This window comes from Pinus tabuliformis, chromosome 9 (genome assembly GCF_031772625.1).
Source record: "Pinus tabuliformis cultivar Carrire ecotype Pingquan chromosome 9, CPIR1, whole genome shotgun sequence".
Classification (NCBI taxonomy): Eukaryota; Viridiplantae; Streptophyta; class Pinopsida; order Pinales; family Pinaceae; genus Pinus; species Pinus tabuliformis.
This window is the reverse complement of record NC_142307.1, coordinates 878,695,078-878,709,274: the sequence shown is the minus strand read 5'-3', so window position 1 is coordinate 878,709,274 and position 14,197 is coordinate 878,695,078. Positions and strand designations below refer to the sequence as shown.

The 14,197-nt window shown below is 38.7% G+C and overlaps 1 protein-coding gene across 4 annotated transcripts in view; it reads right to left on the bottom strand.

The window, feature by feature from the left end:
- Positions 1–13,219, bottom strand: part of LOC149151589 (uncharacterized) — a 269,299-nt gene extending 256,080 nt beyond the window's left edge. Inside the window, exons 1-2 of one of the 4 annotated variants that reach the window (XM_089441418.1) lie at positions 11,833–12,601; positions 9,856–9,983 (exon numbers count right to left, since the gene is read on the bottom strand). In XM_089441418.1, coding sequence (XP_089297544.1) covers positions 9,856–9,983; positions 11,833–11,887 — 183 coding nt within the window. In that variant the 5' untranslated portion in view covers positions 11,888–12,601. The other 3 variants (XM_089441417.1, XM_089441416.1, XM_089441419.1) reach the window with 3 other exon arrangements.
- Between the last annotated feature and the right edge of the window lie 978 nt (positions 13,220–14,197).

Genomic DNA, 14,197 nt, shown 5'->3' with positions numbered 1-14,197 from the left:
TTTAGTGAAAAAAATTTATGAGAAACTGCTTTTCATTGCTAAAATTGACTAAACGGTTTGAGCAAAGTCCAAACCCTAGAACTAGACCTAGATCGATGATTCCACTACACGAAAAACCCTAAGTTAAGAAGGAAAGGAAAGCAACATACTGATGATGAAAAGGATGAAGAGTTTTGCAGATGGATAATTTCTACAAGATGGCAAGGATCAAGAGGGAGCTGAAAAATTCCCCTCAATCCTCAAAAGATAAGTATCTTATATCTCTCTTCCTTGATTATTATTGTTGTTGTTTTACTATTAGTTAGCCTCTTGTCTTTGTCTCTTTTGCTGGGTTGTAATCGTTCTTCCATGACCTCCTAGTGAGGATTGTAGGTACATTGTGAAAGTTGGCAAGGCTCTGGCAGCAGATTGAAGTATTGGAAGAACAAAGCAAAGTGTGTGACAAAAGGATTCTCCCTAGAATGATTCATGTTCAAGAGGGAGAAATCGTATTGATATCTCAAATCATGCTGAAAAAGGCTCCTAGTTCAAAAGAAGTAGGTTAGCCAGCAAATTTGAAGGACTCATGTGTCAAAGGGAGCAGCAGTGGAAGAAAGAATTGCCTCCATGATAGAGGGAGCAACCAGGATTGTCAGGATAACCAAAAAGTAGTTCCAGTGCAATTTATGATTGAGCCAAGGCATGTGTTGAGTGCAACTACTAGGATTCATAGATTCAATTTGGGGATCTGCTATGACGAGCAAGAAGCTAACAACACTACTAAAAGAAAGTATATTGAAGTTTGCTTGGTAAGTTGTGAAGCAGGGTAGCTTTAGGATTATTTGATCAAGTGTGGAGACAGTCGTGGTGACAGATCAAAGCATGTGGAGCATTGAGGCTCCTATGCATTTTTATGATCGAGATGGTCGCTGACATTCGCACGAAGCCTTTGTCCCTAGATGAAGTTGCATTATTTTTGGGACAAGCTTGGAGTGATTCAGAATGTTTCCCTTGGTTAAAGGGAGTGTTGATGTTGTAGCAACTATGGGTCTGGATTTCTCTCTTAGGTCATGGGGTTTGACCGGGAAACCATGGTTTATGGTTGGAGAGATTGGCCCAGTGAGCATCAAATCCTGGATTGCTCCCTTGGTCATGGGGTTTGACTTGGAAACCATGGAGTTTGGCTAAGGAGATTGGCTCAGTAAGCATAAAGGCATATATTACCCCCCCAATCATGGATTGTTTATCATATTGCCATGGGGTTTGGCCAGTGGGTTGAGCTTGTGCCTCATAGCATTGGGCAGGTATTTACCATTTATCACATGTGACATGTGAGAATGGTAAATGGGCCCCGACTTTCACCATGGGTCAAGTGGGGTTCCTAACATGTCTCCAAGTGACGACTTGTTGAGTTGGTGACCCTAGGACTAGTGGGTGACTAGTTCCTCCTTTGATGCTAATGTAGGGATGCTTTCCTCATGGTTCTGGTGTTGAACATGAGGTGGATGGATTCATCAACATAGCTGAGCTCATTCAACCTTTTCTTGGAATAGAGAAATTTTCAACAAGAGAACATCTGAGGAAGTCATTATGAATACCTCCCTAGCTAAGAGGGAGTGTTGAATTTTGTAGTTATGGTCGGTCTTCGTAGCTATTTTTAGCCCTCCAAAATAAATTACAAATATAAATTGTATTTCAAGTTGGCTTTAAAAGATAGAAAAATCAAATTTTGAAACTTAGATTTTTCCTCCAAAATGTAAGGTTGGCTCCAAGTCAGTCCAGCCCAAGGGACGTGTCCATTCAGGCTCCTTTGATCATTATATAAAGGCCATTCAACCTCCCCCATTAGGTAGAATTCAGATCACAACAAGGATAAGTCTGAGGCGTGATTTGAGGCAAAAAGAAGACGAAATCTAAGGTAGAAAAAGGACAAAATGTGAGGCCAAATGGAAGGATGAAATCTAAGGCGAATTAAATTCTCTAAGGCAAACCAAAATCTATGTGGTACAACAAACTGAATTTCTCAAGCTAATAAAGGGCAGTTTGACCAGGTTTGACCTGGGTTTGTTTACTGGTCAATTTGTCTTTATTTTGACTGGAAAATTCAAAATGTATTTCGTGTTGAATTGGACAAATTTCTCTAAGAAAAGGTTGTTGGGCTTTTCCCATAGTTTGGGGTTTTCCAGGATAAACTTTGTGTCTTTTTGTTTGGTTGTCTCCTCATGGTCCTACTGGTTTTATTGTGTGTATTGTTGAGATTTTCCATGTGTAATTTCTTAATAATATTTTTTTGTGTCTTGGATCAGGAATGGTCTCATGGAGGTCACGCAAACAGTCAGTTCCAACAAATTCCACGACAAAGGCAGAGTGTGTGGTAGTTGCAGAAGCAACAAAGGATTGTGTAGCTCAAAAAATTCTTAAAAACTTGTAGGAGAAACAAGCAAACTCTACGTCCCTTCTAATTGACAACACTTCCGCAACTAACTTGGCCAAGAATCCCAAATTTCATGATCAAACCAAACATATGAACACAAAGTATCATGTAGAGGCCAAGACTATTCATCTAATACATTGTTCCACAAATGAGCAATTTGAAGACATATTTACCAAAGCACTTGGAACCAAAAAGTTTGAAAAACTAAGAATGATGCTTAGACACACAAACACCCCTTCGGATTAAGGGGGCGAATGTTAGATACCTAATCCTCAGGGATTGGTTTAAAGTCTTATAAATATGTAAATAAAAGAATTATGAGAAGTTAGAATGGGAATCGACCTTGGAAGATGAAAATCAAAGGTTGCCACATATGTTATATAACTCTATTCCCAAATTCTGTGATCAAACCAAACATATGAACACAAAGTATCATGTAGAGGCCAAGACTATTCATCTAAGACATTGTTCCACAAATGAGCAATTTGCAGACATCTTCACCAAAGCACTTGAAACCGAAAAGTTTGTAAAACTCAGAATGATGCTTAGACTCACTAACACCCCTTTGGATTAAGGGGGGGAAGTTAGATACCTAATCCTCAAGGATTGGGGGAAAGTCTTATAAATATGTAAATAAAAGGATTATGAGTAGTTAGTGTTGAGAATTCAATAGGGCAATGATTATGATTAATTCTCTTTACTTGATTGTGGTTCCTTTTTACTTATTAACTTTGTTCCTTATTATTATATGTGTGAAGCATCAAACATCTACCAAAACAAAAAGCACAATGACACAGTATATAGGCTGCAAGCCAGGGCAAAACCTCTCCTCTTGAGAGGAAAACCCTTAAATCTCTTCTCTTCCTTATAGATTCTTCAATTGACGAATTCCAAGACCTTAAGACTGAGACCAATACCCTCCAAGACCAAGACCAACCTCTTTGAGTGATGTGCCAACTTCGATCTAGTCAAACCCAGTCAAATCCCTTCTAGTAGCACCTTCTCGAGCTTTTGCTACAAGATTTTCGGCCTCCTACTGTAGATCTGAAATTTCAGCCCCTAGAAACTGTTGCTGCTACACGTAGGAACTTCGATCTTCTCCTAGAGCCCTCCTCTGACCTTCGCTTACCTTTCCCTGACTTCTGGAGCTTGAGAGAGACCCTTGGTAGCCTTCGCTTGACCTCTTTGCCTCCTTTCCACCAAGATCGAACTTGTAGAAGGATGCCCTACGTCTAGGCAGAAACCCTAGTCTTCTCTAGCACGTGTGAGAGAGAAGATAGCCCAAACACAAAACTGCTTCGTTCTTCTTCTCCTTCACAATGAGAGATGAGTGAGTGACTTCAAGGAGGACGAGTCCTCTTCTATATATAGGCTTCTTCAAGAGTGGATGTGGCTCTTCCTTTAGGACGACTTGCTAGCTGCCAGGACAACTTGGTCTTAGAGGGTATTTTGACACTTTTAAAGACAAAAATATTTTTCTTTACAAGTTACAATGTGCCTAGTGAGGTCTTCAACTTATGAAAATGACTCTTTTGACTTCTTGACCTAGGACAAATTCTAGAAGCACTCAAAGGGCGCTTGATCTATAAAATAAAATACCTTGACCATGAAACCCATGCTCCAAAAACAATAATAATAATTTTCTTTTATTTCATAATTTACAAGAATCAAAAATACATTTCATACTTATGAAGACCGAACCTAGTTACACATTTTTCAACAGTTAGAATAGGAACCAACCTTGGAAGATGAAAACGAAAGGTTGTCCATGTATGTTATATAACTCTATTCTCATCAAAGCAATCACATTCGGGAGTCATTCCTTGGCCTAACAGGTATCAACACCGAATTCCACATGCAATTTCGATTCCCACTCTGTCAAGCTATCAAACAACTCTCGTGCTCCTATCATATGTCATGTGGCTCCACTATCTAGCAACCACGCACCAACTAGTAAGGTGCATGAGGGAAGGTAGGAGACAAGTGAGAATTTTGTCTCACCTTCCTAGAAAACTCTTCCATCTGAGCTTCTATCGATGCAGCTACAATTGTTTATGTACCTTTTCTTGCCTTCTTCTTCTCTAGACACTATGAAGCATAGTGTCTTGTCTTAAGACAGACAAAGCACTTTACTTTAGTCATGCCCTTTTTCTTCTTTGATTATGAGGCTAACTCCTCACCCCCACCCAAACCTTTTCCCCTAATCTTCACTGTCTTACTGACAAGAGCCACATCCTCATCATCTTCCTAATTGTTGGCCTTGGCCTTTGACAACACCCTCATCCCCCTGGATACAATCATCCCATAGCCTCTGGAATGAAGGCTAGTTCTTTCAAGCACAGACTCCTTTAACAAATAGATTCCATGTCTCTAGGAATCCATTCAGCGCCACATTTACTAACTCTGCATCGTCCAACTTTCCCTCCTTGTTGCAAGCTAATCACAGATCTAAGTGATTTCCATCATGTAATTTGCCATTGTGTCATATCTAGTCATCTGCGTAGACCAAATCTTCTCCTTAACACCATTTTCCTATCAGCGGTCTTACTCTGTTATAAACCCACCAAAGCATCGAACATCTCATTGGTTGATTTCTTCTCGAACAAGTGAGGGATTAGATGGTCCTTCACTGCATCTAAGAGTACCCTTTGTGCCTTTATCTCCCTCTTAGCTAGGGCGTAACACCATTTTCCTATTAACGGTCTTGCTTAGGTATAAACCCACCAAAGCATCGAACATCTCATTGGCCGACTTCTTCTCGTACAAGTGAGGGATCAGATGGTCCTTCACTGCATCTAAGAGTACACTTTGTCCTTTATCTCCCTCTTAGCTAGGGTGCAACACCATTTTCCTATAAACAGTCTTGCTCTGGGATAAACCCACCAAAGCATCGAACATCTCATTCGTTGACTTTTTCTCAAACAAGTGAGGGATTAGATGGTCCTTCACTGCATCTAAGAGTACCCTTTGTGCCTTTATCTCCCTCTTAGCTAGGGCGTCCTTTTCCTTAGCATCTACCAGGTCCATGATCACCTTATCAACAATCTCCCATAGATTGTTTTCCTTAAGAACCATGGTGAGCCTAACCTTTGAAGGGAGGAAATTTGAGGCTTTGTCCAACCTGTCTTCAAACCGAAGACCCATTAAACTCATCTTAACCAGATCTCAACAAAAAAATCCACCTGGTCCTTTAGGCACCTGAATATGAAATATGTTGCCACTACAACTATTGCCTATTTCTGACACTTTTGTTTCTACAACTCTGACCTCTTGTGGTTGTTTTATTGTCTTCTCGCACTAGCACACCTTTGAATCTATGTTGTACTAAAATCACCTCATTGCCTACTCAATCGTTGTCCCTCACGCCCAGCAACCAATCTATGAACCTATTCTTAACAATTACAACTTTGATGGTGTGGGTCTTGTTGTCATCCTAACACCTTCTCTATGTCTGTCAACGACTACTCTTCCATTCTCTTCAAGCTGGTGGTTGTCGACCTGTCTTGGCAAAAGGTTGGCTCCTTACCCACAACCTCGACCCTTGCCTCATTTACTTGTTCCAACACTCTGTTCACCTCGCAGAACCCCCTGTTGTGTGCCAATTTGTTGACTTTAATGCCCCCTAACCGCTCTTCATTGTCTTGGTTGGCTAGCGGTTGTGCCAACTGCTAGCCACCGATCACTCTCGGCTTCTAAGTTCTACCTCTCTATCTAATGCCCAATTCTTTCGACTTATTTGTCGTCCCCCTCAACTGTGTCAACTTGTCTTTGTAGGCTAACAAAGATCTGTAACTACGGACTATGCACCTGCTTCCAATTGCCTCGTGTGACATTTGGCCCACACCCCTTGACCCAACTTGAGCATTGACTTTGTTAACACTGTTCAACGTGCAAACAAAGATCTGCAACTATGGACTATGCAACTGCTTCCAACTACCCCGTGTGACAACTGGCCCACACCCCTTGACCCATCTTGTGCATTGACTCTGTTGACACTGTTCAACATGGCCTACTGGCCTTCAGAACCTTCTGTCAGTTCTTGTTTCTGGACTGTAGATCCTAGAACAACTCTGATAGCCCACGATATCGATCTCCACTACCCTAGGACCTCAACTGTCAATTCCTTCCTTTTATTATTATAATTAATTTTTTAATTTGACATTTATCATGCCTCGACTCCTGTATAATTTTTCTAGCATGTACGAACTTTTTTTCTTCACCTTGACCGTCGTACAACTTACGGCCTTCTAGTTCTCAGTCTGAAACATTTCTTTGCTACCAGATATTGTTGCGACCAAACCTAGCCCCTTGAGATCGGCTTTAAAGTTTACACTTTGATACCACGTTAATTTCTTGAACCTAGCACTCATCAATTAGTTCCTAGCAAATTTGTCACAAATCTACGAAATAAATCCACAACTAGGTTCTTAACAAAATATTTAGCAAAAGAAAAATTACAAGCAATCTTTAATCACATGTGACACATACAAATCATGCCCAATCAACAATTCTTCATTAAATCTTAATCAAAACATGCTTGGGCTTCCATCCTAGGATAATGGCCTAATTGAGAAATTTACAGTTACAACATACCCTAGATCTAATCCAATTGATCAAAGCCTAGATCTATCCTTGATCTGCTTGGCTGATTTGGATCTCCAATGTTGTACCCCTACACTTTTCTCGGACCCAGCACACTTGAGTATCTCACTCCTCACTTGAAAAAATACCTCTCTCAATGGCTTGTGCCATTATATGGTGTGCCTTTCTCCTCTACTTAGCCTTGCTTTATAACTGTACATTGAGCTAAATCCCTAACCCAAATCTTCAAAGTGATTGATGGATGAAAATAGATCTCGCCTCACTTGAGATCAACAGTTGAAATTAAGACATAATCACTAAAGTAAATACTTTACGTTTCCATATTTTCTTTAGTTCAATAGCCACCATAATTAATTGTGATTTTCCTAAGTTAGGCTAAGTTACAACAGCAACTTACTCATACTTGAGCAAGTGTCCTAAGGAGACTTTGGGCAACTTCTGCATGTCTAGACACTTAGGCTGGTGTAGAAGTACCTGCCCAAGCTACAAACATTAACATAGGTATCATAGTTGATTTTATGCTATTAAGGCTAAGGGTCAATTAGTTCAATGTCATGGAACTTTTCTCAATAATGGCAGGGACCAAAACAATAACAACCTTAAGCCATAACAATTTGATCATTACTTCCAAACAGGCTTCCCAAATTGAAATTTTGGCTTGACATGTAAATATGTAATGTTTACTATTATATAAAAGAATTCCATGCTTACCATAAAAAACAATACTAAAACTTATGTCTATGTTGTGCCATAAATTTAAATGGATTTGCATGAAATGGAAAATCCTTGATCTTTTCTTATGAAATTTTGAATATCTCAAGTATCTTTAACAAGCCAAGCTATTGTGGAGTTTGGTGTCAAGTTTGATGAGTCACAAAGATGACTCCCTATGTTGACTCCCTACTTTGATTTTGTTGGGTTTTTGACAAGATTTAGTTGTGTGATTTTGAAATAAAAAATTAATACAAGTCAACCTTAATATACATAGGCCAAGTTTCATAAATGGTTGACCCTCAAAAATGTCATAAATATTGATAAGTCAACATTTATATATGTAAGCCAAAAGTTTCACAAATAGTTTATTCTCATAATGCCATAAATATTGATTTTCATACGTTGTTATTGTGGGTAAATATGATATTGAATAAGGAAATATCGATATCAAAATGGCATATATACAACGCATACTAAACATAATGGATTATGGAACATAAGTGCACCAAAGAAAGTCATAAACAATCCATCGTTTAGAGGTTTATAAGCTATCAAAGAGTTAGGCAAAGTGAACTTCTGGTCATTTTAAGGAGTCCATTCGTATCATTTTAGAGAGAGTACACAAAATATTATAATTTGATGAAACGCTGCCATGTCTAGAAAATATTAGTGGTGTCTAATTGTTTAGCACAACTAAAACTACAAAACACTCGTATGATCTAGCTACACTTCTATGATGTTTTATTATGGCTTCAATTTTTTGATTAGATTTGTTCTTTTGTTAGGCTCCCTTCTAACATTACTTATTTAACCACTTTCCACTTCATTTCCCATGTCTTAGGGTTTCTTTCCTCTGGTTTATAATGGAGTTGTTTTTGACACATCCATTCACAATGATGCATAATGTAAGCTTAGTTCTACTGATTAGTCTTGCCATGAGGGTCTGATCAGTTCTATCCCCACACCAGTTCCACACCAGTTCCAGTTCAAACCAGGCCAGATTTTAAAACTATGGTTCATACTAGTTGGTGTAAAGATATAGTTTAAAATGCACCCTATAGCCAACAACCTATGATTTTCAAAATGGTAGTCCTGTACCCATACATGTAACTAAGCGCAAACTTTCACACACAAACACTAAAACACTGACTATTCATAAATGCATGTGTGACAGACAAGCATAGAAAACAAATGACACAAAAATAAACAGGAAACAAAAACTTCATAAATTCTAATATGAAAGAAAAAATATGCAAATAAATAAACAAATGATAAAGGAGAAAAAAAACCTCATAATTTCTAATAATAAATAAAAGAGATAAAAAAATACACATGATAAAAGGAGTAGCTAAGTAGGAACTTATACTATTCAACTTATCTGGGCACCATCTTGACCAACATGCAATTGGAGTACACCACCCCAATACAAGGTCCTAGTAATGTGCTGCGATTTTAACCAGCGCCTCTAATGGGGTGTCAATTTCATATGAACCTTCCTAACCTCTTTTTGTTTCCTCTTAGTCTTCATCAAAATGGCTGTGTGCCCGATAATTATAGATCATGATTTAGAATCGAACCATGGTAAGTCAATATAATATATAGACCAGGACCAACCTGTGCTTGTTAGCTAACACTCGCTTGTATACCAAAATCTATGCTTGTGGGAAACTTCTTCATCATCTAACAAACTTCCACATATGATGAAGAGGAGAATGATACAAATTATTGGGCCTTTACAAGGATAGCTACTCTGTATTAGCGTGACCCCTACCAGAGGCAAAAGGGATTTTGGCATATTTTCTTAGCCCTTTAAAGAGGATAACTACAGCCTATTATTATTGCTTAAATGAACACAAGAAATTTTTGGAATGTGCTTTGATTGCAATCCCCGACATACCCAGAAAAACAATGGTGTTGGCAATCATGGGGTAATGGTATTATAGGCTCCCTACTAAAAGAAGAAAAAAAAAATCATGATTAACTGATTTTAAATATTGCTTGGAAAATATCGTGTAGACTGTAGAACACCAAAGCATGAATAGTTCAAATATATAAATTTCATGAACATGTGTCATGCACAACAATCGTACACAGAAGTTTCATTTATGCTAAACAGGTTTTGTCACCTGAATTGTATCGATCTCATTCTGCAATACGATAACATCTTTGGACTTCACTTCTAATAATTTCTCATTTTCAACAATGAGCAACTCCTTTTTCTTTAAAGCGGAGTTTTTCTCCTCAATCAACAACTCTGCAAGATTGAAAAATAAAAGAATTATGACTAAATTAGAAAAGATAATATGGCTAAGATATTTTTCTCTCTTATATCTTTGGACTTCTCTAGATGTAATATCTTTGGAGTTCTCTTCTAATAATATCCCTCTCAGCAATGAGTAACTCCCTTTTCCCTAAAGCACATTTTTTCTCCTCAATCACCAACTCTGCTTCATTGAAAAGAAAATGAATATGGCTAAATCAGAAAAGGCAAAGCAACAGAAGAAGCCCCTGGCCATCAACAACAAATGAACAAATTTCCTTTCAAACCAACTTGGTCTATCAGACCTTCTAATCACAATATGTATTCATTTTTAGGTGACTGCTATGTTAAATGAATTTTACTAATAAGGAATCTTTTAAAGGGTCGTATCTTGATCACAAACAAATTTTAGGTGGCATGAATTTACGGAGTGCTGATAAATCTGTAAGTTTTTTTATAAAACTGTATTTTTTTTTAATTTAGGGAAGGCATTTTAACATTCTGTGTTGGCAATATTTTATTTCTCCTGAACTCCGAGCTCAGCAAATTTTCAAATATCACAAGACCTAGTTGCCAACGTAACTTCTTAGGTGGTGACAGTTTGTTTAGCATCCAATGATGATCCACTTTTTCTTCTAGCTATAGTGGTAAAAATACAAATGGGAATATACAGTTCAAAACTTCAACCTACCACCCACATCTTTTGCAGTAACAGAAAAAATATATGCATTGATACTACTACTTCAAGAGGAAATTACATCCAGTTTGAGGATTCTGATACTTCTTAAACACAATTATCCGGAGATTTCTCACATACTTAGAAGTTATCCGAAAATACATGCATACAGTTACCAAAAACAAAATTCAAGACTGTCCAAGGACTTCCATATTGGACTCTATAGACTAATGACCTATTTCAACTATCGACCAGGCGTGCCAGGCACTTTAATCTTAAATCAACATATCAGATTTCCAACAGAGAATTTAATTCCCACCATAAGAGTTTATCTGGACGTCAGTAGCCCATAACAAGCAATTCAGGATATCCTGCTATGAAGCTTCTAAAATTCTGTTGTGAGGGGCTACTAAATTTCCAGGACGCGCCGTGCAGCAATCATCTGGGCTATAACGGCAGGGAAAAAATTTCCAAGAAATGAAACGAGCACGACCAACCCTGGATTACATCTCAAACATTATCTACACCGGAGAATATGTCAGTGTGTTGGATTACATCACAAGCTAATCATAGTGGGTACCGCGTAGAAGACCCTAGTTTCGTCTTTTTATTAAGAATTGGTCTCCATGTGTAAGTGGTTACGAATTCTCACTGTAAAATGGGAAGGCTGCTAAAATGACAGCCTAAACAAACAATCAGCATTTGATAACCATGACAGATTTCCTGTGAGGGCAAAACCTAGGATCCGCATATTGCAAGCTAATTGCCCAAAGAATTGGGGTAGGAATGACAACTTGCCTATGTAACAGTATTGAGCACTGGGGACTGTCTTGTATGTGAAGAGCTGAAATGACTTACGAGATTCGAAACCATGATCAGTAATAAGCAATTACAATTTACCAAGCTCTAACCCAAATGCTCAAATCCCGTCCTATACCGATGATATTTCATCGAATGCAATCTTAGGGACACCAGTATCCAAGACTTCGTAAGAGTACAGCACGGACCTGGTCTGATTGCTATTAAACAATTAATTACAGAAGAATTTTTTTGGTTGACATAAATCACAATGGCATAAAAATACAGTTACTTAATCCGGTAAATGCAATTCCCATTTCTCGTTCTCATTGATTGAACTGTCAAGAGAAAAGGGAGCTTATACTGTACCGAGGGCAACAAATCCAAGCAAAAGCACCAGCACGATAAACTTCTCGGCCGCCATTGATTCCACCTTGCGTTCGGAGGATGGGTTCAGGGGTCCGCGATGGTTAATTTTATATTCAGTATTTATTCCAAGTTTAATTTATAATCTTTTGTAAAGGGGCAACGTGACCATTAAGCAATCTTTTAAGGACGTCGAATCGTTCGAAACTCCTCTCCAACCCGTTGTCCAAAATCAGTTGTTTTGGAAAGGATTCCTTACTTTTCGGATTCGATGTGATTTTCTTTCAGATCAACCATGCAATAAGGTTTAGTTACAAATAGTGAATGCCAACTATCTCCTTTGACATCTCTTAAGGGCGTTCGACTCTCCTCACTGCATGCTCGAACCCGTCTTCTGCCTGCAATGGACATGGTATGGGGGTATCCCCTGAGAGACCGAAATCCGGAGAGTAGTGAGGAGGAGAAGGCAGCAGAAGTCCATTTTGGCTGACGGCCAGGTGTAAGTTCTATTCTCGTGCTTGCGTCCAGGGGCGTCTAGGGCAGAGAGGAGGGGCGAATGAAATTGAAACTGGCCTTCAAATCTAGTATATACACAGGATTCGTTGATCCGGAGCTCCGCCTGACCACTCTCCTTCCATTTACATACCGAACCCTTGTCGTTCTTGTACATTTATCAAGAAAGTTACATTCGGGGTTTTTCTGAATTGAGCAGTCACAATCCCTAACAATCAGTGGTCTACCAGTAAACTATAAATACTTTATTGGCTGCACTGCTTTTACCTTGTCTCTTCCAAGCTCCAGGAGGTCACAACTATTAATGAGGAGCTTGTGCATATTAATGCCAACAATGTTGGGCAGACCATAGAAATTCCAGCTTTGAAAACAGCAAATACAATTCTTGTGGGGATGGGCAAAATTGTAAATCTTCAAAACAAAACACGGAACCAGAAACAGTGAATCAGTGGGAGTTGGAACCACTCGCAGATTGAATTTGTCATTGGATCAGTGGGAGTTGGAACCATGTGCAGATTCTTATAGGAGTAGGATACGTTGTCCACTCCGTAATAAGACCATGATCGCATTGTCATGACTATGTCTTTCATGTGCATTGTGCATAAATAGAGTAGCGCTGCGCCGCATTTGGTTTGAGTAACGCTGTGAGTCGGGTAGTATCGATTTCTTGAGTGCGGACTCGGTTTTGAGGGTGTGCATTAGCACCATAATTCTCTACACCACCGCATTCCAAAGCAGCAGCGGCCGCCGTGTACACACGAAACTCTGTGCCCGGAGCCCGAGTTCCAGCCCGTTTCAATCGCTCCTGGTAAAGCTTTGATTTCTTGTCGTTAAAGGATTTTGGGAACGGGAACTGCCACAGGCAGGAACTTTGACCATTTGAAGAAGAGGAAGAAGAATAGCGACAGGCGACAAGCGAACGACGACTTTTTAATAAGCATTTATTTTGGACTCTACGTAGCTGGCTCTAATCAGTCAGGTAATCAACCCTTTATTACTTTTTCTTTTTCTCGGTGGGAGGTATACATAATTTACTTTTTTGTTTTTGAATTTGTAATTTTTTAGGTAGAAACATATGTTTTTAATCATTGAGTCTATTCAAGTTATATGGAATGAAATTCATTCATCATCATACATTGTCACCACACAAGAGTTAAGCAAATCATCTAGGCAAAGTGAAAATTGCTTCTTCAACGAAAACAGGGATGAAGTGAAAAGTAAGAAAAGAGGTTTTACAAGGACAACATGAAAGATAGAAAAATCAAAGAAAAGCAAGTCAGAGCACAAAGTAATTATTAAAGGTGTGAAAGATTATGGGAAAAATGAATGTATTCTTGATCTTGCAAGGGACTTTTTAAAAGGCAAGTTGTCTTCACAGGAACAAATCTACCAAGTTTGGAGGGTGGTTAAGATTAGTGGTGAGAAATCTAGGCCCATAAAATCAACATGTTAAGCATGGGTGACAAACAAATTATTCTAAGCAAGAAGCAACTCTTAATGGGCTCTTTCTTTTTTCTAAATGAAGATTTAACTATTAGACAACAAGAGGAAAGAAGGTAGGAAATGTCAAAGGTTAGAGCAACAAGGGATGAGGGCAAAAGAGCATGGTTGTACAAAGGCAAAGTTGTGATTGCCCATTTTGGAGCTCATTTTAGAACAAAACAAGAAGTTAGTAGCAAAGAAGAGGCAAAAAAATCTTTAGTAGAGAACTATGCAACAAAGTCAGTATGGGAAAACAGGGATGAAGACTCAACTTTGAGTTTTGCATGTCAAAACAAAAAGCAATCAAGTCTTACCCAAGTTTTCTTAAGTTTAGTTAGTTAGAATTGTAAAGGTTACCCATGGATATGAGGAC